Genomic DNA, 23,594 nt, shown 5'->3' on the forward strand with positions numbered 1-23,594 from the left:
ATTTTATATATAATGAGTTGAGACTTGGCTGCAATTTTTCAATTGATTAGTAAAGTTAAAAAAGAATGCACTTAAAAGAATTAATGGTCTGAAAATGTAAAACATAATTCACATTGAGAAGTTTTCTATATTATTACTATTGAAGGGTAATTTTTATATATATAGTATTGCAAAATGAGTGGCAACAGTAGTATATCTAAATGAATAAAAAGTGATTAATGATCAATATTTTAGTTCTTTCTCAGTTATATTAGGAAAGTTTTTTTGGTTGCATATTCTATTACGTGATTTTATTGTGAAAAATAAAATATATTAAACTGAGCATGCTTTTACACATAAATATATAAATTTTTAACAGTTACAAACATTTTGTAGAATACAAATGTTGTATGAAAATTAAAATTCAGAATTTATATAACATTGTGAATAATGATTGAATGTAAATGAATAGTTGATTTATAATTAAATGTGATCCACACTGTTATATAACTTTTTGAGATAAATTTCTATCCCATAGCAGCTGCAGTTTGTCCATAACAAATTTGCAGTGTTTACAAAATTGCAGTTTTTGTGCTATTTGTGAACTGTAAGCATATATCGTTTTTGTTAACAAATGGTTTTTGAGCAAAAATTGGGCTTCATTAAAAATGTGATTTTTTTTCTTAAAGACAGAACTTATTCCAAAATATTTGTATAAATTCTGGGTTATCCTAAATATGGAAGCCCATAGTCTTCTCTTCACATTTCATTCAGATTCATTGCAGAAAACTTATATTATTTTTGCGATGAATTTTATTTTAAGGCATTTGCAAAGCTCTTAGTATGTCCTACTAAAAAATAAGCAAGAAAATTAAGGCCATTGTTCTAAGTAATATTATGTTATTTTAATTCCTACATTTAATGTAGCTTTTGAATGGTAATATAATACTGTAGATGAGAAATTTTTAGTTTGAACCCAACTACTAACATCACTTTTATAATAGGTATTATTCATTCTTTTATCATTTTTATGCTTTAAAGGAAAATTTATTCATAAATATTTTTAAGGAATAAGAAAAATAAAATATGATAAAAATATGCCAAAAAATTGATAATAATGTAATTTGTGATCTGCTGTTTTTAGTTCATTGCTTCAGATCTTTTGATCTATTAGTTATTTGCTTTCACATATTATCTTGAAATATTTTTGTAAGCATACAAGAACTACCTCATATGCCTAGTTCATAAGCCTTTGATCCTCTGTTCCTCTGTACAGATGATGTGCATAATTTGGATCCAGTCCACTTTTTTGAAGTATTATATTTCTCTAGCACTAATGGGAAATAATGATCAAAATGTTTCATATGCTGTACAATGTAGTTCACTAATCACAGTACAATTATCAAGGCAGTATGTTAAAGTATGTGAATTTTATAAATTGATATCTCTAATGTGTACCTATCATTTCCGCACTTTTGCTTGTATCAACCAATAATTTTCATAGTCATAGACACTGATTACATGTCACTTTATAGGGTTGCCAGTTCATGTTTGCGGTAGCACTAGAGGAGATTCTATTGTGTACAATTGGTACAGCCTGCACTAACTGTTTATTTTAGTTTGTTAAATTTTTTATGTATAGAGCAATTCCATTGATGATTACTAATTTTAATATTTTTAAAGTATTTTCTGTTAGAGAATAAATCATAAATTTTTATTTTGCTTTTGTAAAGGTCTTTACAATACAAAAAAAAAAAATTTTTTTTTCAATAAAATGACAACATGGGACTTTTATACTAAAAATTTCATCATCATAAATCAGTCAGCCTATCTTGAAGTAAGGCAGCTCATCAATAACTGGTATAAATAATAACAATTCAAACATTGATCATATTATTTTAAATGCTGGGGTGAGCAGAAATTAAAAAGAAAATAAGAATATCATGGATTGTTGATTTTTGAAAAAATGAGGGTTGCAAATTTTTAAAATTGTCCAAAATACAGATTTATAGCTTTAAAAAAATCTGGTATCACCAGAACATGACCTCCTGCCAATTCCATATTAAAACATGAAATTCGTGGGCTAGCGATGAACTTCAAGTAAACTATCACTTCCGGTTGATCATTTGTAAATAAAATAAAATTTGTTTATAAACTTTATGGCTCATTATTAATTATAAATACTACTCATTTTTCTATTACCTGTTCTTCTATATGATGGACAATGATAACCACATATGTACTCATGTAAACATCCATTCTCATTCTTTAATTTGAAAATATTGTAATGATCCTAGTATATTTTCTGGTCATATAGTGTTTGGTATTCACAAGTCAATGACTTGAGAATCACAGAATTTTTAAAAGCAGCATATCTTTAGAATTCTCGATAGAGTGTTGTTGTCATATTTCTTTATTGCTGTTATCTCAATTTATGATATCAGTATTCTGTTTTCTTAATAATGTGAACAACTTTTGATTTGTCATCATTTATTAATTGAATATCACTTTCATGGCACTTACGGTGCATAAAATCCATCAAAAAATCTTTTAAAATCAGCTTATCTTTGGAAGTGTTAATTGTTGCCATATATATGTATATATTTGCATATTATTTCTTTAAAAATAATACATAATGATAAAATTTGGTGGCAACATCCTTTTATTTGAAAAGTGATTCCACACAAAAGGGAAAAGAATACATAACTGAAGGTAGGGAACATTTAACTGATTCATATTGAGAGCTCGTCTTTATAAGTAGCTTATCCTTGTTGCAATTAGTGTAATTCCAAGATTACATTTAATACTTATAAATGCAATGTGTTTTTCTCAATCACATAGTTATTTTAAATATCAAATTTGAGAAGTTTTGGGTTATCTCATAATGTATTTTTTTACAAAAGTCTGTTTAGATCTTCAAGTAAAGTATCCTTTCTGGTTTATCAATTTTAGCCAAAATATAATATGTTGTTCTCATTAATATAAAACTTTTAATACTAAAATTAAAAAGTTTCAAATTATATTTTATTTTAGTTTTTCATTAAAAACTGATGGGCTTCAAGTGAAGTACCATTTCCAGTTGTTGATTAAAACCTGTTACGGGCTTAATGTAAAGTATCACTTCTTATTATCAAATTTTACCGAAAATCTATCAACTCTTTATGTGATTTTAGAAAGCTTAAATATGAGAAGTAGAAAATTTTAGAAGTATCATATAAGAGTTATCATGCGCGGAAAGTCATCACAGGCAGACATCATTTCAAAAATAGTAAAAGTGTGTTTTGCCGACACTAATCTGTGCTCATTCAATGAAACCTTCCAGATTTTTGTATGAAATTATTACTTACCTTACCTACTTATATATGTTATGAGGAAATAAAAAAGGGTTTAATTTGTTAAAAGAAAGGATAGACACTAAATTCCCGTGTGCCTAATCTGACATATTTTTGATTTGAAATGATACAGTAGTTATAATTAAATTTTATAAATGTGTTTATTCATCTGGGTCAATATATAAATTTGCCATCTTTCCTGGCCAACCAGTGAATAATTGGTAGCTGTATGGTTGACATTTTAAAGGAATGCTGGAGGATCATCTGAATTTTTTATGATTTCTTATTTACACTATAGCTACAATTTTAAAATTTACATAAAAATATATAGATGTGAATTTTCAGTTGTTGAAGGACTTAACTGCTTGTGATTTTGAAACACAGGATTTGGTCACAGATGTAAAATTAATTAAATTTATACCGTCACAAAGACAGGAATCTTTCTTAATATGCTTAATTTAATTAAAAAATAATCAATCCCTTATAACAAATTGTGGCTGTGCCAGTTATTTCTGGAATATAATTAGCAAGACAGCTAAGATGTCTTATACAGAATAAATTTTGGAAGGTAAATATCCTCTTTTCATCTGCAGATAAATTTAACAAGAGAACATTATACACCAGAGCCTGACTAGGTATTTTTTCACCTGAGGCAAGAGTGAAAATTTTTGCTCCTATATACAGTGCAAGTTAAACTTGTCTACTTTTGTATTTAATAAACATAAGTGTTTTAAATCATAATACTGCAATAAACATAAGTGTTTTAAATCATAATCTGCAATCTTTATAGAAATTTTTAGTCATAGGTTTTATATCCAGAAAATAATATACAAAAAATAAATTGTTTTAAACTGAAAAAGGTTTAATAAGGTCTTGATGGTTCAATAAATAACTTTAAAAGTAATAAATAGTAGTACAAATAATAAAAATGTGTGATACTAATATCCAAGCCTTTATTTTAAATCCTAAATTTCTTGTGTTTGTCTGATGAAAATCATCAATATGTATTTAAAATTTATTTGATTACTTAACTCATGGTGTAGAGACAGAACTGACACATTTTTCAACCAAGTTAAGGTCCTTATATAGCTTTTCATTATTTTAAGTTAACCAATGTTTCTTTCACATTAGCAAAAGTGACTATAAGAGTTAAAAATATTCTTAATATAATAGTTTTTACATTTGAATGTGGTTGAACTAAACTGTATTTGTAAATATTTTATAGCTGCTTTAGTCTTCAGAATTTGTGTACTTGCATGATTTTTAAAACCAAATCTGGTAAAATGTCTTCAGATTTTTAATCATTCCGGTATTTAAATGTTTAAATTATAAGATGCTATTTAAATCATCTCAATCCAATGGAATTAAATTTTTAGCCAGCGGATATGAAAAACTGGAAGTTCATAGAAGAATTATTTTAATGCAGTAGCATATGATAATATTAATATGGAAAACTACTGTCATGAAGGTCATAAGATATAGAAAACACAAAAATATGAATAAGAAAAATTAAAAAATATTACTTAAAATAAATAGCATATGTTTTTAATTTTTAACAGAATAACTCTTAAAGTTTTTTACAAAAATGCTTATGGGGGTTTATAGTTAAAAGCAGAAATGGAGAACATTAATTCTTGATTTATAGCATTTTATTTGTCATGCTACATCTGACTGCAAGATTTATGTACACAGCTCATTTGGCACCTCAGAAATCATTGACATTCTTAAATTAGCATTTAATCCAACTAAGTGTAAAGGATTTCCATTTGAAATATTATAATAAGTAATTTGAACTATAGATAATAATATAAATCAATTTATTTCTCCTTAAATAACTTTATTGTTTATTATTTTGATTACTATGCTAAGTCAAACATATACTGAAAAGACAATTACCTGATTCATGATTAACTTACTGAGAAATATGATTAATGAAAAAAATTAGTGACATTTTAGCTCTGAGAATGAATTGCAGTGTAAAGATGTAATGTGCTTTTTATTTCTATTAAAGTATGGTACTTTAAAATTAATTTCTACTTTTTCATAGCTTATCTGGTACTCCTGCTAACCATCCAGATGAACGGGTAACAAGTGAGTTAAACGATTCACTTGGCTCACCTTTGTCACAGCTCTGTTAGTGACCTATAATAAAAATTCATCTGCTGGTAATTTTTGTCTTTCTAGAGAGACAGAAAAGCTTAGGCATTTTAAACATGCCAAGACAGTGCATTTTGTGAAGAATGCACTTTAAAATAGAAAAATTCTCTCATCTCAGTCTGTGTTCTGAAATTTTTGAGATGTGAATCAGGTATTTCTTTATGTTCCTTGAATGATAGATGGCATTCTAGTTATATTTTAACTGGAAGTTCGAAGAAAAAAATAAATTAGCAGAAAAACCCTCTAAAGAAATTAGCAAATTTCAGAATCTTTAAATGTAATCTAAATGAATGGATGAGGGTTTTCTTTAGCCAGTTAGAAATACCTAAAATGTGGAATTGTGACTTTGTTTGCAAAACTGTCAAGACTCACAAGTCAGGCTCAGGCATAAGATGTCAGAACACTTTGCTGAGTTTCTTTAAGCTTGCAGAGAGAAATTTCATTGAAAGAGGTTTTCATATACATGATTCGTCCCTTGTTTCAGTGGATGTGGTTTTGAGTTTCAGATTTAGGGATAGATACAGAAATTGTTTTAGAAAGAAAATAGCTAAATGTTTTATAGTGGGTATTTTCATGGTGTTTTCTAATTTAACTATGAGCAAATTTTCATTAGAAATTTCTCCAAGGGAACATCCCCTTTTGAGCAGTTAATTTTTCATGCTTTGTAGTAATTAAAGAATTGACCTAAGCAAAGACTTATTTTTACATATAAAACATAGGAACTTGTTACATATAAAATTTATAATTTCTAAATTTCCTAATTGTGGTAATTTACTTTATACTTTCATAACATATTAAAGTCATATTTTTTTTCTTAGTATGAACTATAGATATAGTATGAAAATAGAACATGATGTTAATTTTATAGTAAAATACATTTCTTTTGGTCCACACAAAAATAAATTTGAAAGAAATTTGTTCTAACATGTAGAGCTAATTTTGAAAGAAAATAGATAAAAAGTATGGTTATCCTTATCAGGAAAATTTTGTTTGATGTATATCAACATCAAACAAACATCTAACTCATTTAAAAATGCAGGACACTTGAAAAGTTTATTCAGAACCGTGCAATAATGTTTAAAAATTTTTTTAAAAAAATTAATGTTTGCAGGTTGGTGATGTATTGGTGTCGCGAGTGAACAGTTATGATATAAAATTTGGAGATTTTAGCCTAGCAGCTCGATTATTACCTGGTAAAGATTATTACTTAGAATATGGTCATCCAGAATTTGTTGCACCAGAAATAGCCAATAAACAACCTGCTTCTCTTCTCTCTGATATGTGGTAAGACTTTTTGCATTGTTATTTAAATAGTACTGACTTGAATTTAATTTAATTAAACATTAAGATGATATTTCAAACAGGGCTGTGGAGTCGGTAGGGAAAATGACCGACTCCGACTCTGACTCCTGGAATTTTAATGACTCTGACTTCCTCATATATATACACTGACTACCAATAAGTATTTGGACACCTGTGATAGAAAAGAAAAACTAACTTTATTCAAAATAAATAGTTGGTAGAGCCTCCACAAGAGGTAATTACAGCGTGAACCCTCCGGGGCATACTTTCCACAAGTCTTTGTATGACAGCTAGTGGTATTTTCTTTCACTCGGCTTGGAGAAGACATAGAAGTTCCTTCACCGATTTTGCACGGGTAGTGCACCCATGAATTCGGCGATGCAACTCATCCCAGAGGTTCTCGATAGGGTTCAGGTCTGGACTCTGGGCAGGCCAGTCCATTCGATGAACTCCATTGGCGCCATGCCAAGCCTTGGTTAATGTCGAAACATGACAACTGGCATTGTCGTCCTGAAAGTAACAGGGGTCCAACCCGTAAAACTGCCACTGTAGGAAGCATTGTCATCCAAAATAGGGCAGTAGGCATCGGAGTTGAGCTTACCATGAATGGGGACCAAGCTCATACCAGGAGAAACACCCCCAGACCATAATTCCACCTCCGCCGAACTTGACTGTTGGCACAATGCATTCTGGCATGAGACGTTCTCCAGGTAGACGCCAGACCCAGATCCTGCCATCCGAACGGTAAAGGGTGAACCTTGATTTGTCACTCCAAAGAACCCATTTCCACTGATCTACAGTCCAATTTCGATGTGCTTTGCACCACATTAACCGAGCAGCTCAGTTGGACTTTGTGATCAAAGGCTTATGGGCAGCAGCAAGACCATGAAAACCAAGCAGATGTGCTTCCTTACAGATAGTATTCATTGAAACAATACTCCCGGATGCCTGTTGAAACTCCTCGCGGATGAGGGCCATCGGTTGAGCAAATATTACATCCATCCTTATATTTATTTATTAATATGTCAATAAAATAGAAAATAACTATGTATACGGTCTGTAAATAAAAATAATAACTCAGCTTGTCATTAACTTTTTTAATTCATTTTAATTTCATTTCAAATTCAAACTGTCCAACAAAAACTGGAGTACAGAGTCAACCTGTTTTTAGCGACTCCAGCTCCGACTCCTTTTACCCCAAAATCTGCCCGATTTCGACTCCATGACTCCGACTCCACAGCCCTGGTTTTATACTAGTATTTTATCTTTAATAGTAAAACACATCACAAAAATACTTTTTTTAAAGAAAATTTGAAATATATTTCTTTTAGCCTTTTAAAGTCTTTTTTTTTTTTTTTTTTTTTTTTCTTTTAAATTTTAGGAGTGTTGGTGTTATTACTTATCTGTTGTGAGTATCTTTTATTATTTTCTCTTAATTCTGTTTCTGTTGCAAAATGTTTTAGTAATAATATTTATTTCTCTTATCTATATATATTATCTAAATAAATTTCTTGAAATACGATTATTAGATTGAGTGGCATATCACCTTTCCTCGGAGAAAATGATAGAGAGACTTTGACAAGAGTTCAGCAAGGGAAAATTAACTTTGTTGAAGATGCATTTAATGGAGTTAGTGATGATGCCAAAGATTTTATGTCCAAGTTGCTAGTCTTTGATCCAAGGTAAAGACAATGATAATTCTTGATGCAAAAATTGAAATAGATTTATAATTGTCTTAGAAGTGAAATTTTTATACATGGAGTAAAATTTTAATTATTTACAGTGGCCGTATGGATGTTAAATCTGCTTTGCAACATAGATGGCTAAAAGTAAGTTTTACACAAAATGAAATGCATGTTAGGATTTGGGGGTGGGGGTGTGTGTGTTTTCTCAGTGGTGAGATGTTTGAGAACTACATTTTAGAATATATTATTCAATCTTATATATAGATTATTGTTACAATTATTTGTGAAAATTAAAAAATGTTTAACTTTTCCCTCTTTGTTTTAGTTTTATCTGGATAAGTTAGAAGGCAGTGAGAAAAAGTTAAATAACTCAGAAAGATTAAAAGATTACCAAAGGAGATGGAGAGACTGGGTTTGTATTAATTATTGTCAGCTTAAATTTTTTCTTTGCTTAACCTTAACACGCATTGCAATGAACAGAGATATTATTCTTAAATGTATTTTAAATTGGTCTGTACTTACATTTATGCCTAGAAAACAAGCATTTTAAATATTTTTAAAGTTTTTAATATTTGGTAAAAGATGCATAGTATAGGGGGGGATTACTCATTATCAGGTTTGTTTCATAAAATCAGAAATGACAGATTTTTGCACACACTTTTTTTAACAGTACTATTTTTTAATATCTTTAGGATAAATTAAATGAAAACTTTTCATTTTAAATACATTTTTAAATCATATAAAGAAATACATATCTAGTTGCATTTTTAGTGTAAGAAATTTTTGATTCAGTTAAATAATTTTCAGCGTATCCGTGAATTCAGAGAGATTGCTCTATAATAATGGTTAATTAATGGAATTTCTCAGATTTGTTTTCTTTTCACATGCTTTTAAATCTGTTATTTCAAGCCTTCAAAATCTTAATCAAGATCCATTTGTCATCCTCTTCTGTGCAGGTAAAAATGGAAATGAAGTGAACGCAGCCTAATGTTAGCAGCAGTTAAGGATTCAGTCTCAAAAGGGGTTGATAACATTGGAAATATAAAACATCATTCCTTCTTTCAAAAGTGCAAATTAGTTAGTAGTGGTCAAATGCCATTCTGTTGGCTTTCTTCCTGACATCCAGCCGCTACTAACAGTAGGATAACTAGCACTGAATATACACTCTAAAATTTTCTTCCTCCATAATTCTTTTTAAAGTTTTATTGCACTTTATCCATAAGGAGAATCTTAATATTTTAATTACATGGTTTAACAATAAATTTTGTTTTTACTGTTGTCACAGGATTGGAAAATATCATACTGTATGGAAATAAAAAGGTGATTTTGAAGACAATATCTGAGAGTAATATTAGTGCATTTATTCTTATATGCTTTTTAATTATCTAAATTTTTTATTTACCTCTACCTTTAGAATTGTATACAGTATGTAATTTTCACATCTAAATTTTAAGGGGATGAAAAGAGTGGAAGAGAGCAAAATATGTGAGAAAGTACATGTATATGCATCTGCAATCACAACATGCATCTGTATTTACCCCCCCCCCAAAAAAAAAGGTATTGCAAGACTCAGATAAGCAGCATTAAGGCTACATTTTAGGTAGCAAAACAGAATTTATCAGAATGGAAAAAATTAACTATACTACAAATTTTTTTATGATTTATTAAAATCTTTGCTGCTTCTATTTTTAATAGTTAATTGACTTTCGAATAAATACTTTTGATGGCATAAAATTATTTATATAATGTATTAATTAATGTAGGTCATCTACAAAGCAGAAATTTTACAGACACCCCCCCCCCTTTTAAATTTTCGCAAACAAATATGTTGCGTCGCATATTTACATTAAAGAATGTGTATTAAAATTTAAATAGTGAAAGGAAAAAAGGAGTTTTAAAAACTGGAAATTACTGATTTCCAAGCTTTACCAAACTTACTAATTTGGTTAAGCAGGATCTTGGTTAAACTAGGGTTTGGGTGGTCCTTTAAAAGTGTTTAAAAGTACTTAGGCTTTTTGGTCTTTAAATAACCTTAATTTTGGGTGAATATTGGCAAAAGGTCTTTTACACATCTAACATTTTTGTCTGTTTTTTTACAGATATGAATTAACATTTTTGAGGAATATGTTGTGGAAATTCATTGATAAATAAATATATATATATGATGAGTTATTGTTTGAATTCATTCCTACTTATATAAACCACCTATTTCATTAAATCTTCGATTTCCTCTAAACAGTGTGATATTTGAGTTTCTTTTCACCAGACCCTACCTCGATCGAATCATAAACATTCCGAAATTATTTCTTTTTTGGAAATGATGACGCGATTTTTTGATCAATTCAAAATTTTTTTATTTGGAGATAAGCAAAATTTTTCACAATTTTTTTACAAACATTAATAATATTGATAGATATCATTAAAAATCATAATGCATTAAAATTATATTTAAGAAATAACATTAATGCATTATTATTTTCCACTTTCATATTTTGAGGTGCGATTACTTTCCATTTTGGCAACTTGGGAATATTCTGATTCTGAAAAATAAACGAAATAATAAATGCTACAAAGCACAGTTTTCGAAGAACTTCTTAGGTTACTATAATTATTTTTAAATTAATTTCATTTGCCTTATTTTTCATGATAAAAGCTTTTTCTTGTGTGATTGTTTCAGGATATTCAAATTTCTTTTCAGATAAGAGTTTCATTTGTATTTAGTTTGTGTTCTAAAAATAGTTTTATTGTAGTATTTGTATACATTGTAAATTATATTTTTGCTTTGAAAGAATTTTTCTCGTGTTCTTTGAATTAAAGATAATAGGAAAAAAAATGTTGAGGCAAATTATTCCTCAGAGTGGCATGACTGGCTTTATCCAGTCCTGAGAATTTTTTTCTCACTTGGTGCATATTAGCTTATAATTTAAAATATTTTAGAGTCTAACTTTCCTTAATAAGGTTAATATCATCTTAATGAATGAAAAATTCTGAAAATAGAGACTGAAATTTGTAATTATACAAATTTAGGTAATAAGTGCTGTTTAAATCAAGGTCTTCATGAGCAGATCAAAAATCTATACTACTCTAAGAGCTAAGAAAAATTTATTTTATTTTTATCAGTACCTTTTATTTTTAATTTACGACTTGTGATAGCTATTGTGCAAATAGCTTTTGTAAAAAAAGTGTTTAGGAAATATAAATAACTGCTGAAGGTTCCTAAAAAATATGTCTTTTATATATATATTATTATTATTATTTTGGACTAAAAAGTTTGCTGTTCAAAGAGAGCATTTCTAAATTCTTTGTAAAACCTTTACCGACTTTAGTATTTTGAAAAATTTATAACCTGCTTTTATTTATAAATTTAAATTGTAACATTTTTCAAAAGTTTAAAAGTCTAGAATCACTTTTCTTTTTAGTACAGTAACTTTTAATACAACTATAGTGAAAAATATTTTTTTCACGATCTACTTCACAAAAACATCTGGCTTTTCAATGCCTTTAATTGTATTTTTATATAAATATTACTCTTCTCTAAGAGAATATTTTGTAAATGTGTATTTACGAAATAACTGGAATATGGTATTTACATAACCATATTCCAGAAACTCGGCAATCTTTTAATTACTAAATGTTTAAAAGATGGTTGCTAATTTATTTCTTTTAGCTTTATAAAATCAACAGAAAACAGGCTATAACTACATTAAATTTTGCATTTTAATATTGTGCTAAGAAAAATATTATCAATGTTGCATTTTTATTATTAAAATATAGAGTTTGGAATTTTGGTTTTCACAGATTTGCTAAATATTAAAATCACCTAATTATGTGAGTATTTTAATAGATTATTTAGTCTGAGCAAAAGTACCAACAAAAGATAACACTTTAATTTGCTAAGAGCAGAAGTAAACTTTTGTAACTGATAATTTACTTTTTTACTTTTCGTAATTGATCATTATTCAAACTAAATGCTATTTTGGCAGCTTAAAAGCAGAAAATGAGACAGGTGTCATGAAATTTTGAAACCACAGAAAGCCTGTATTAATACTAGGTTGTGAATTTATTAATATATTGCCAATAGGATATAGAATTATATTTCTTTAACTGGTTAGTTATTTTTGAATCTATCTATGTCTTCTATATTTATCAATAAATGTGCTATTTTTTGAAAATTTATTACAGTATACGAATGCTTCATGTAAGAGGTATTATCGCCGCAGAACATTAGAATCATGCTTTCATCATCCTAGTCGAATGATTTACCCTCCTGGAGAATCTTATACTCCACCTAGTAGTCCAGAACCAGACCTTGAAAGAACCCATGTTAAGCCCTCACAGTTTGATGATGTAACTTTTCGTCAAAAAATTAACAGAGAAGATATTGATTTCAGATCAGAAAGCAGGTAAACCATTTTACATTATTTTCATTGTAAGTAATGGGGAAAAGGAATTCCAAGTTATTTTGCTCGGCATATATTCTAAAACTGGACTGAAAATTCTACATGAATTTCATTTTCATTTGTTTTGTTTATACAGCATATATGCTGCATATGAACATATCTCAGAACTTGTTTAAGTTCTGAGATAACACCCTAAATAATGATTGTTAGAGCTGCTAAGGAATTAATGATTCCCTGATTAACAGTTTCTACCCACTGGGCAAAAGTGCATGTGAGAACTGAATTTCCCACCCACTGGATGAAAATGTATGCCAGAAAAGCTCCCTGCCCTAATTGCCCATCTAACAAATACCCACACGTATGAAAGCACAAACAGATAAAAGCCCAAACTGATATAAGCCTACAATTGAGTATTTGACTCAATGCCTTTTTTTTTTTTGTGTCAAAAATATATTTACATTTTTTATAACTATTTTATTTGTTTGTTTTATTAGGCTCTGCTTTCTGATTAAGTGGCTGGTTGCAAAGTTTCAATGAAAAATTTGAAAATTTTACCTATTTATTTATTTTGTGTGTATGTTAAAATGAAAAATATGACCATGAAGTTCCTCAAAAGTTGTTTTTAATGTTACATAGACTAATTATATGTGTGTTTCAGTATTAAAAAATGAGGAGAATGTTATTTAATCAAATATTAGAATAAAATAATTTTTACGAATATAACAGAATTTAACTTTTTAAGCCTCTTTTAGTTTATGAACTAAATGGTAAAGCAGTATGTTCTAAGACTTCTGCAAGCTCACTAAGAAAAGCATTTCCTTTCCGTAATTGCTAGTACTTTAAATTGGATTAAATATCTATATCAAGAAATGCATGATCATTAACCTTTATTCTAAATTTTCTTTTCTTTTAAAGAGATTTTTTAAATTTTATTTATCTGTCTTCCCTCCATTTCTCAATTTAACATTGCAGAGACAAGCTACAAACAAGTCTGTATGAAAGTGTATATTTGCCTAGGAACCCCAGCATGTGGCACTTTGACATTATTTTTTAATTAGTATGCTGAGTGATTTAATGTTTCTTCTAATATTAAGTCTTCTAATACACCTTATGGATCTTTTAAAATTCAGTTTTAGCTTATTTTCAAAGCAGCTTGTAACTTGCTATGGATGTAATTTTACTCTCAAATTTGTTAATTTCTTCAAATTCATCCTGTTATACAAATGAAGAATATAATTTACGAAAACGATTGCTAAATATAGCAATTATTGTTTAAATTATCCATAATATTTAAATGTTAAAAAGTATAATTAGAATATGTTTGTTTTAGGAGTAAATGAGCAAATAACGTGATACTAGAATTCAATAACATGTAAACATAATTACCATAGCTAAACCTCATTTTACTGAATCATAATTAATGAAAATTCTGAGATATATTCAAGTGAATTAAATGAAGTTCAGCAGGCATTCTGAAATGTTCAAAACTAAAATATATACAGTCAAACGTCTTTAATCCGGACTCGTCGGGACTTCGGCGATTCCGGATTATCGATTTTTCCAGATTATAGATCATCAGTTTAAATCTGGTAAGATGGTATGCAGAAATTATAAAATTAAAAATATGAAACCATAATTTATGAAATAAAGAGCAATTCTGATCTAAAGGGTATCAAAATTTACAAAAAAAAGCTTAATATGTATTTGTTTACTTTATTAAACATTTCTTTCAATGTGCGCATGCGTAAAGCATACATTACACATAGTCGAAATTAGAAAATTGCAACCAGAAAACTATTTGATGTGTATTCATGATATTTATAATGACGAGGAATTTGATTTAAATCATATCAAAGACGGAGTACATCAAGATAAAATACTACATTTAGTAAGGAATTATAAGCTGAATAAAATAAAAACATCTGCTCTGAAGGATAGTGCTGACAGATCAACTTCCAGTTCATTGCCCACCGTGGCACCCCCCTTCTCCCCAGAGCAGCGTGAAATTGATAAACAGATTTCAGAATGGTTAGAGAAACAAAGGATATACCTTTATCCATTTTTTACAGCAATTTCACTTTTTGTTTGATGGACATCGAAACATGCTTTTGCTTTGTAGATCCTTTGGCAGCTCCAGAATCAGAAATTCTTTTCGACATAATCGAAAGTTCAAGCTTACTTTTATAAAATTGCTCTAACAGTCTGCAAAAAATAATAAACTGGATCCAATTAGAAGATTAAGGAACAATGCAATCTGCAACATTAACTGAAATAGATAATTTTAGCTTAGCTTAAGTAATTTTAGCTTAGCTTTAGTAAAGGTATTATGCACATGCGTAAATGCATATGCAAATGCGTAAACGCATTATCCATTAATGCATGTGCAGAAACTTTGTAGCTTTGAGGTCCGGATTATGGACGTTTGGATTAAAGACTTTTGACTGTATTATCATTTTGATATATGCCTTTATTACTTTTGCTAGGCATAGATGTCTTGCTGCCTACATGAAAGCAAAGCTTAAAAATTGCATGACTAACATTTTCTGAAGATATAACTTATTTAATTTTTTTATTAATTTTAATTTATCTAATTAATCAATTAATTTTTTCAGTATTGGTTAGGTTATGTTATTTAATTACGGCAAAGCCTCGAGGGCGATCTGCCTAAGAGGAGGGATGCCTTTGTGAAGGACTTTCTAAGGGAAACTGGCTCGTATACACGTTACACATGGAGAAAACCATGAAAACACGCATGCAGCCAGCCCATTCGTGGGATTCGAATCTCGGACCGAACTACCAGTGTTCAGCAACTTTACCGCTCGGCCGCTGGTGGGCTTTTCCAGTATTGTAGTTTTTACTAATTTACATGCTCAGATTTATTTTGTGAGGAAGTATGTTTGGAAGTTTTTGCTAAATGAAAATAAGTTATTAAATCTTTATCACTTTATCAATCTAATAAAAATGTTTTTCACCTATGGAACATAATGCGTATAAGTTGTTGTATGTATTAGCTTATTTCACCAAATACTCAACATTCTTTTCTAGGAGAAAAGAATGGAGAAATCCAGTCGAAGACTGATTTTTGTTTAATTTTACATGTGTATGTTAATTCTGAGAAGGGAATTAGCATGCAAATATGAAATTCAACATTTTACTTTATTTAGCTCAGTCTAGAATAAATTAATTTTTAATAGTGACTGATTGTACAGAGCATTTAGTTTGCCAATCATCATTTTTACTAACTGTTATTATGCAAAACTTAAGATTGCATGCATATTTTTTTTAATAAATAGTAAGCCATAAATTAAAATATATATACAGATGGAGGACAAAATAATATGAACACCTGTGAAATAATGGAAAATCTTTATTAATAGGGTGTTGAACCACCCTTTGACTGAAGTACAGACTGAATGCGACGTGAGATAGATGCACATAAAGGTCATGGACAATATTTATAGGAATATTAAGCCATTCCTTCTGCAAAGCAGTCTCTAATTCCGAAAGTCTGGATGGAGGTGGAAATCGAGAACGAATTTGGATTCCAAATATGCCCATAAATCTTCAATAATATTCAAGTCCAGAGACTAAGGGTGCCAAGCGAGATGTTCAATTGCATCTTCATGCTCTTTGAAACATTCTTGAATACACCTACCAGTGTGGATTCTTGAATACACCTACCAATGTTGTCGTCTTGAAAAAGCGGTCACTCTCCAGGGAATACAGTCTGGACAAAAGGATGGACATGATCCCCTGGAATGCATAGATAGTGATTGGATGTGATCCTCCCATGCAGAATAACAAGTGGCCCAAGACCGCACCAAGATATCACACCCCATACAATAATGTCGCCATCCCCTTGCTTCACAGTCAGCATGAAACGCTTCTTTGTGCGTTTTTGAGATATAAACACGTCCGGTCATCTTAAATGGGGGAAATGACGATTCATCTGACCATATTACCTATTGCCACTGCAGTGGGGGGCCAGCCTTTGTGATCTCTGCACCACTAGCGTTGCTTGAAAGCATTAGTTGCTGTCACGAAGGGTTTACGCATTGCCACTCTGCCATAAATGTTCGCAGCATGAAGTTCGTTCCCTTGTGACAGTTTTTGTTGAAATGGGTTCCTTGAGATGATCGTTCATTTTGGATGTTATCTCGGATAACAATTGCTTGTGCTTTCGGGCTACTATGCGCTTCAAGACCCATCTATCCCTATCAGCCAGCTTCGGCCACTGTTGTGAAGACATCGTCTTACCCTCTTTTGTGTACGCTGTCATAATGGCTAATACCATTCTCCTTGCTCACCCCACAATGTTTGCTGTTTCCATAACCAATGTTTCACTTAAATGCGCTCCAAGTATCATTCCTCTTTGGAACTCTGACAGGTCTGACATTTCAACTTCTCACAGACAGTTCTATCAAAGCATGCAACGCAAGTGACTGCTGTTGAAAGACTGACACCTTCCTTTTCACATTCACTAGGTGGCAGACTTCTGTTGCAGGTGGGAAATACATCATACTTTTTCACAGGTATTCGCATTATTTTGTCCTCCATCTGTATATGTCTGAAATTTCCATTTGAATTCAAAAATGTTTATTTGGTAGCGTACTATTGCAGCAACAATGCTATCTAAGTTAGTAATTTGTTGACCAAATTCAAACAAAACCTTACTTTACCAGGTTTTGTACGGTCCTTAAAAGTCCTTAGGCTTTTTCGATTCAATTTTTGGTTCTTAAAAGTCTTTAATTTCGGCCAAAATTGGCAGAAGGTTCTTAATTTTAATCACCTGAAATTTCTGTCTTGTTTTTACAACTGCTGTTTTGAGTGTGAATTGTCATTATGGAGGAATATTTTTGACAATTCACTGAGAAATATGATTATCTTTTGTATGGGTTCATGGGTTATTATTTGTTCCTATTTCTAATGTAAAGAGTAGGATACTGGAGTTTCTGAGCAAGGAGTCAAACATAAGCATTTCAAAATTATATCTTTTTTTTCTCTCTCTCTCTAATGAAGAGCATTTAAATAACTTTCTGCTTTTGGGGATGTGAATTCTTTTTTTAAACGGCTCTAAATTTGGCGACTTATCAACATATTGGCGATTTTAAGGTTAATTTCCATAGAAAATTTTTAATTCGGAGATTTGGGAATTTTTCCATGATTTTTTTTGGAAACATTACAACGTTGTTAAATTTAACTAAAATAATGGTAATATATTTAAATTACATTTAAGGAATAACATTAAAATAAAACATTTTTATTTTCTTTTGCTGTTATATTATAAAGTGGCCTTGCTTTCCATTTTGACAACTTGTTATATAGTATTTTGAATCTGAAAAAAGAAAAAAAAAAAAAAAAAAGTTACTAAATGCTATAAAGCACAGTTTACAAAACAATTAATAGCAAAAAACAAAATAGCTATATAATTAATTAAAAATTTCTTCCTTTTAATTTTTTCATGGTAAGAATTTTTCCCATGTAATTGTCTCAGAATTTTCAGAATATGTATCAGTTTTCTCTATAAAACTAATTTCACACTTTTTCCAGTGATTTTTTTTTTTTTTTTTTTTTTTTTTTTTTTTTTTTTTTCAAAATATTTCTAGCCCTTTTTCTCTTGCAGAATTGGTAGGGCTAATTTTTCTTTAGGATTTTACACATTGCAACTTGGAAAGATTTGAAGGCAAGATTAGATTTAGAATTCTAGAAGGCTCCAGGAAAAATTGACAAAATGAAAATGCCTTCATTGTAGTAACACATAACGGATGTATTTTACAGAAAGTTTGTGATGAATTTCTTACATTTGGGGGAATTTTTGGAAGCACAATGAAAACATAATTTTTGAATGTTGTACTTCTGATACTAGAAGGTTTTTTCTTAACATGTTTATCTTCCCTTTATTTTCTCAACTTTTCAATAGACACAAGTATGGAAAATATCAAAAATGTTTCTAATCTTTTCGCATGGACAGGTATTTATAAAAAAGAATTTTTTTTAAATAAAGAAACTGAAAACTCACAGTTTTAAAGATTCACCTTATATGTCTCAGTGAATCATACACTGGGCAGACACAAGGTATTTTCCCACCTGATGCAATCTCTGTTGATCCTAAATTCTTCTCCCCTTGTCTGTCCTAAATTCAAAACGTTTTGCCATTTCTAGATTTTGTTGCCCGGTGTGTCGCTAAATTCTAAAAATTCTGCCTCTTCGGCCCTGAAACCTGCCCTTACATTTCATATTTATCAGCATTCTGCTGCATCTGCTTACATATCTGCATCATTTCATATTTATCAGCTTTTTCTTTATATTCTAAATGCATTAGGTTTTTTTTTTTAGATTAACAGAAATCTTTAATGAATTCCCAGAATTCTAAAGTGAAGAGGAAACAATTTGAAGAAAGAAACTGAATGCATAAAGAGGAAGAAAATTATTGTTTGATGATATGTACAGTTATTATTTTGCAAATTAACCAGTTGTTTATAATTTTAGCCTTTACTATAATTTCCCCTTTCCATTTTCTCACCATAATGCAAATGATAGTTGCATTTAATAATAATGCATCATAATGCAAATGACAGTTGCATTTAATAATAGAAAATAATGATAGTTTTAAACCTTGGTTTTGGGACTGAAAAACAGAGTGTTTTTGCCCTCCACTTGGATGTTGTATTAGTTTCTGCCAGCTCTGATAATTTGTAATTATTCATCTTTGTGTAATTGCCGCTAACATTTGAATTTGTTACAATGATAGAGTTGTTGAGCCAGCTTAGATTAAAATTAAATTGTGTAGTTTTTGACTACTAGTTTTCATTTTTAGTTTGAGTTTGACTGTTCCTGTTTAATTGCATCACCACAAGTTGTAGTTGATTTTGCCAACATAGGAACATGCCTGTATGTTCTAAGTTCTTTTTAAATAAAATGTTTATTTAGACCTTTATGTGACTTTGCTTTTGCTTTCAGACATAGCGATAATTTGCTTCATGTCAATAAGAGGTTTCGGACTACTTAACATTTACCAGCTCAAGTAAAACCTTGTTACATACGCTGTTAAGAGACTGGCAAATTAGGAGATAAAGCACGCAGAAACTAGTGGAAATATTGCTTTGTGTATTGAAACAGATTTTTAATTATTAAGAGAGATTTTTAAAGAGAAGAAAATTGATATAAATTAAATTTAAAATGTCTGGGAAGGCTTATACTTAAAAAGACACATAAATATTTTGTTATGTTTTGTTGCTACAAAACATAAATGTTGTAAAGCTTTTAATGTGGAATTACCCTAATACCGATTAAGAATCAATGTTATGACATTGATTTAAAACTGGCAATTTAAAACTACATGCATTTTAAACTGTGAAATGTTATTAGATTGTGATTTTAATAGTGCGTTTTCAACAAATAAATCAACTTTAAAATAGTGGTCATGAAAATCTATAATGATTAAGGGTATTTAACTGCCTAATTTAATTATTTGTAACTAACCGCTCACTTTTAAAAGTTATCTCTGCATTAGTGGCTTATTGGAACTTTAAAATATATAAACTAGGTTACAATGCCAGGAACTCTACATGAAGCTATAGCACTAACTGCATCAGACAGATGGAGCATAACTAACTTTCAAAACTTAGCAACCTTAAAACTACATCAGGCTTTCAGGTTTGTTCTGATTAACAGATCTCTCTCTAGGCAAGCTGCAGCACTGGCAACAGCCAATCTTCTGTTATGAATCATGCTGATTTATGATTTTATTTCTCATTTTAGCCTATGCCATTTGACATAAAATCTACCTGCTATTTACTAAACCTCTAGACTAAGTACGTGGTAAAATGAGACAAAAAAGAAAAAAATCAACATAAAGCTAACTGTTAGTAAAATGTAAATAAAGTATCCCTAATCTTCTTTCAATTACTTATTTCAAACTATGTCCAACTATTATACATGTAAAATATTTAATGCTACTTGTTAAATTTTATAAAGTGGATTTTATTCTCAAATTTGTTTTATAGTTATGTTTATTAAATTATGTTTAATAAGAATACATTTTAGTTATGGATCTATTTTATTCTTAGAGGGTTATTACAAAAATGGAGTTCAGGCATAAGTTGATTGAATTTTATTTGAATTTATTCAGCTCCCATTTGCTGATAGGTCTTTAAATTTTTTTCATTAATGGTCCTTAAAAGTACTTAATTTCCACGTGCAGAAATGTGTACGAACCCTGCTTACAAGTTGTCATTAATGAACTGCTATTAGGAATCTAGCCTAAAACCAAAACCTGGTGAAATTTTTTGTTCCCATTAAAAGCTGTTAGGAACTTTTCCACTCATTTCATAAACGGAAAAGTCATTCAAAATATATTGCCATAACTATGAATTTTTTCAATGCCTGCAAAAAATATCTATGACAAATGAAGTGTCCACACTTTTTTCCTTTTGTCAGGTATGAAATTCATGTAATAAACACAATAACAATAGTTTTAGAGTGAAAAAAACTTATCTTAATTTGATGCATCTTTACACAACATAAATGTTTTACTTTTTCATAATCTAAGTAAAATAACATTTAATGACAGTGTAAAACTCACAAAAGAAAATGGTTCTTTGTAATTCTCCTAAAAGCATTCTTGAAAATGTTTGTAGCTTATTTATGCAAAGCATATTTTCTTCACACTTTACCTTTAGTATACAGTACAAAGTCTGTAATCCAGACTCGCTGGGACTTCGGCGATTCCGGATTATAGATCATCAATTTAAATCTGGTTAGATGGCATGCAGAAATTATACAATTAAAAATATGGAACCGTAATTTATAAAATAAAGAGCAATTATGATCTAAAGGGTATCAAAATGGAAGCATACATGTGTAAATGCTTTACTGGCTTTACGCGCATGCGTGGTGGACGCGCACATCAAACACTCATGCGTAAGTTTGTGGCTTTGAGTTCTGGATTATAGATCATTCCGGATAATGGACGTCCAGATTATGGACTATGTACTGCATAACATGTTTATACTAAAACTGACTTTACTTTTCAGATATATTGTCTTAAATATTGATCTGACAGTATTTTTTAAAATGAGATGAAGACAGTCAACTGTAAAAGTGGAAAGTTTTGATAAAATAAACTTTTTTCCATAGCTCCCATGTAGAAAAAATTTCCAATCAGTAAAATATTAATATATGTTAAAAATAATAGATGTTAAAAGAATCATTCATTTACATTCAAACTTTGAAGTTGTTATTGCATAATCGATTGAGACAAAGTGTATGAAGGCTACTGGCTTTGGCTAATGGCTAGAAAGATGCTTTCATGGAGAACTTTCAATGAGATACTGGTATTTACATAGTATATACATAGCCAGAGAAAGGTACAAAAGCGGCATCCAACTAACCCCTTCATTGGAAATTAAACCTTTCTCTGGCTAACAGTGTTTAGCTACTTCATTCATTTGGCCACAGGTGAGACTTTTTGTGATAGAGACAGTTACCTTCAAGACGTTTGTGATAATCCTCCCATGTTTTTTTCTTAATCAGTTAACCAAACATTCGAGAAAATCTGCATTAAGAAAATAATATTATGAACTAATGTGTATCTTTCTTGAAGGTTAAATTTCTTGAACTCGAAATTTTCGGTAAATTGTTCCTTTCTTGATAAGTCAAAATCAGATAATATCACCATGTAATGGAGATCATAATCCCTAATGCCCATTTTGAAATGTGAAATAATTTGTTTTCTACTAAATTTTTGGGAGGAACTGCATGCTTTTTGTTTGTGAATAATTCAGAGAAAAGTATTTTATTTTAAAAATACAATCTACATTCTTCCATTTTCTCCTTTGTTAACCGATAATGAGCTGTTTCCCATTTTGCATTTGTATTCTGTATTCTAAAGCCTTTACTGCACTAATTTCGGAATTTTTCATCCCCATAAATGTATAGTTGCACCCATAAAAATCCACAGACATCCTCCAGTAAAGTATCATTTCTAAATATATTTTTAATTTATTTCACAAAATTTTTTTTATATTAATAGGCATGATAGTGAAAAATAAACTATTTAAAAAAATTAATTTAGCAATATAAAAAGTATCATAGAATTAAAATTTATTTTTAATGTGCAAGATTAATTTTCTTTCTATGCTGCGCTCATGGTATGTAAGCTTTAATCTTAAATCCCCTTTTTTGCAAATTCAGAATCTTTCATCATTTAAATTGTTGTAAGGGTTAAATCCATTTTCAGCCATATGAATGTTAAAATGAAAAGTATTACTTTTGCATACATTTTAAGATATCTAATAATTTAACTTATTCAAAATAGCTCAGTAGTTTTATTTTTAAACAATGCTTTTGCTTTTATATAACAAGTATGTCTAATTATTTTATTAAAACTTTGTTAAAAAGGTGCAATTACAAAAAGAATTTTGCATACTTTTCACGTCTGAAATTTATTGCTAAAATAGTGGATTATCCACTTTAAAATGGTGGATTATTTTAAAATTACATTAATAATGGACAACTTGAAAAGAGTTAAGAAATATTTCCAAATCATGTTTGGGAACATTTTTAAGTTGTTCAAATTTCAAGTATATTTGAAATTCCAGCTAAATATTTTGCTGAAATAATTTGAGAACTAAAGAAAAAGTAAGATAAGGTTTTAAACTGCAATTACAAGCAAAATTTCATATCATGTTATTTTCTATTAAATAATAAAAAAATTTAAAAAAGAGTAGGTTATTTCT

The 23,594-nt window shown here is 29.6% G+C and overlaps 1 protein-coding gene across 5 annotated transcripts in view; it reads left to right on the plus strand.

Annotated features, from left to right (window-relative positions):
- The window catches only part of LOC118190192 (protein Obscurin-like), a 735,887-nt gene that overhangs the window by 662,194 nt on the left and 50,099 nt on the right, over positions 1-23,594 (plus strand). For 4 of the 5 annotated variants that reach the window (XM_085817109.1, XM_085817106.1, XM_085817107.1 and 1 more), the window contains 6 exons: positions 6,580-6,752; positions 8,152-8,178; positions 8,300-8,452; positions 8,554-8,599; positions 8,781-8,867; positions 12,638-12,858. In XM_085817109.1, the coding sequence (XP_085673235.1) occupies positions 6,580-6,752; positions 8,152-8,178; positions 8,300-8,452; positions 8,554-8,599; positions 8,781-8,867; positions 12,638-12,858 (707 nt within the window). Of the gene's footprint in view, positions 1-6,579; positions 6,753-8,151; positions 8,179-8,299; positions 8,453-8,553; positions 8,600-8,780; positions 8,868-12,637; positions 12,859-19,191; positions 19,793-23,594 lie in introns of those variants that run through there. The other variant, XM_085817110.1, reaches the window with a different exon arrangement.

The sequence above is a fragment of the Stegodyphus dumicola genome, chromosome 5 (assembly GCF_044657685.1).
Source record: "Stegodyphus dumicola isolate Sdum_Otavi_A_Nest chromosome 5, ASM4465768v1".
In the NCBI taxonomy this organism is placed as follows: Eukaryota; Metazoa; Arthropoda; class Arachnida; order Araneae; family Eresidae; genus Stegodyphus; species Stegodyphus dumicola.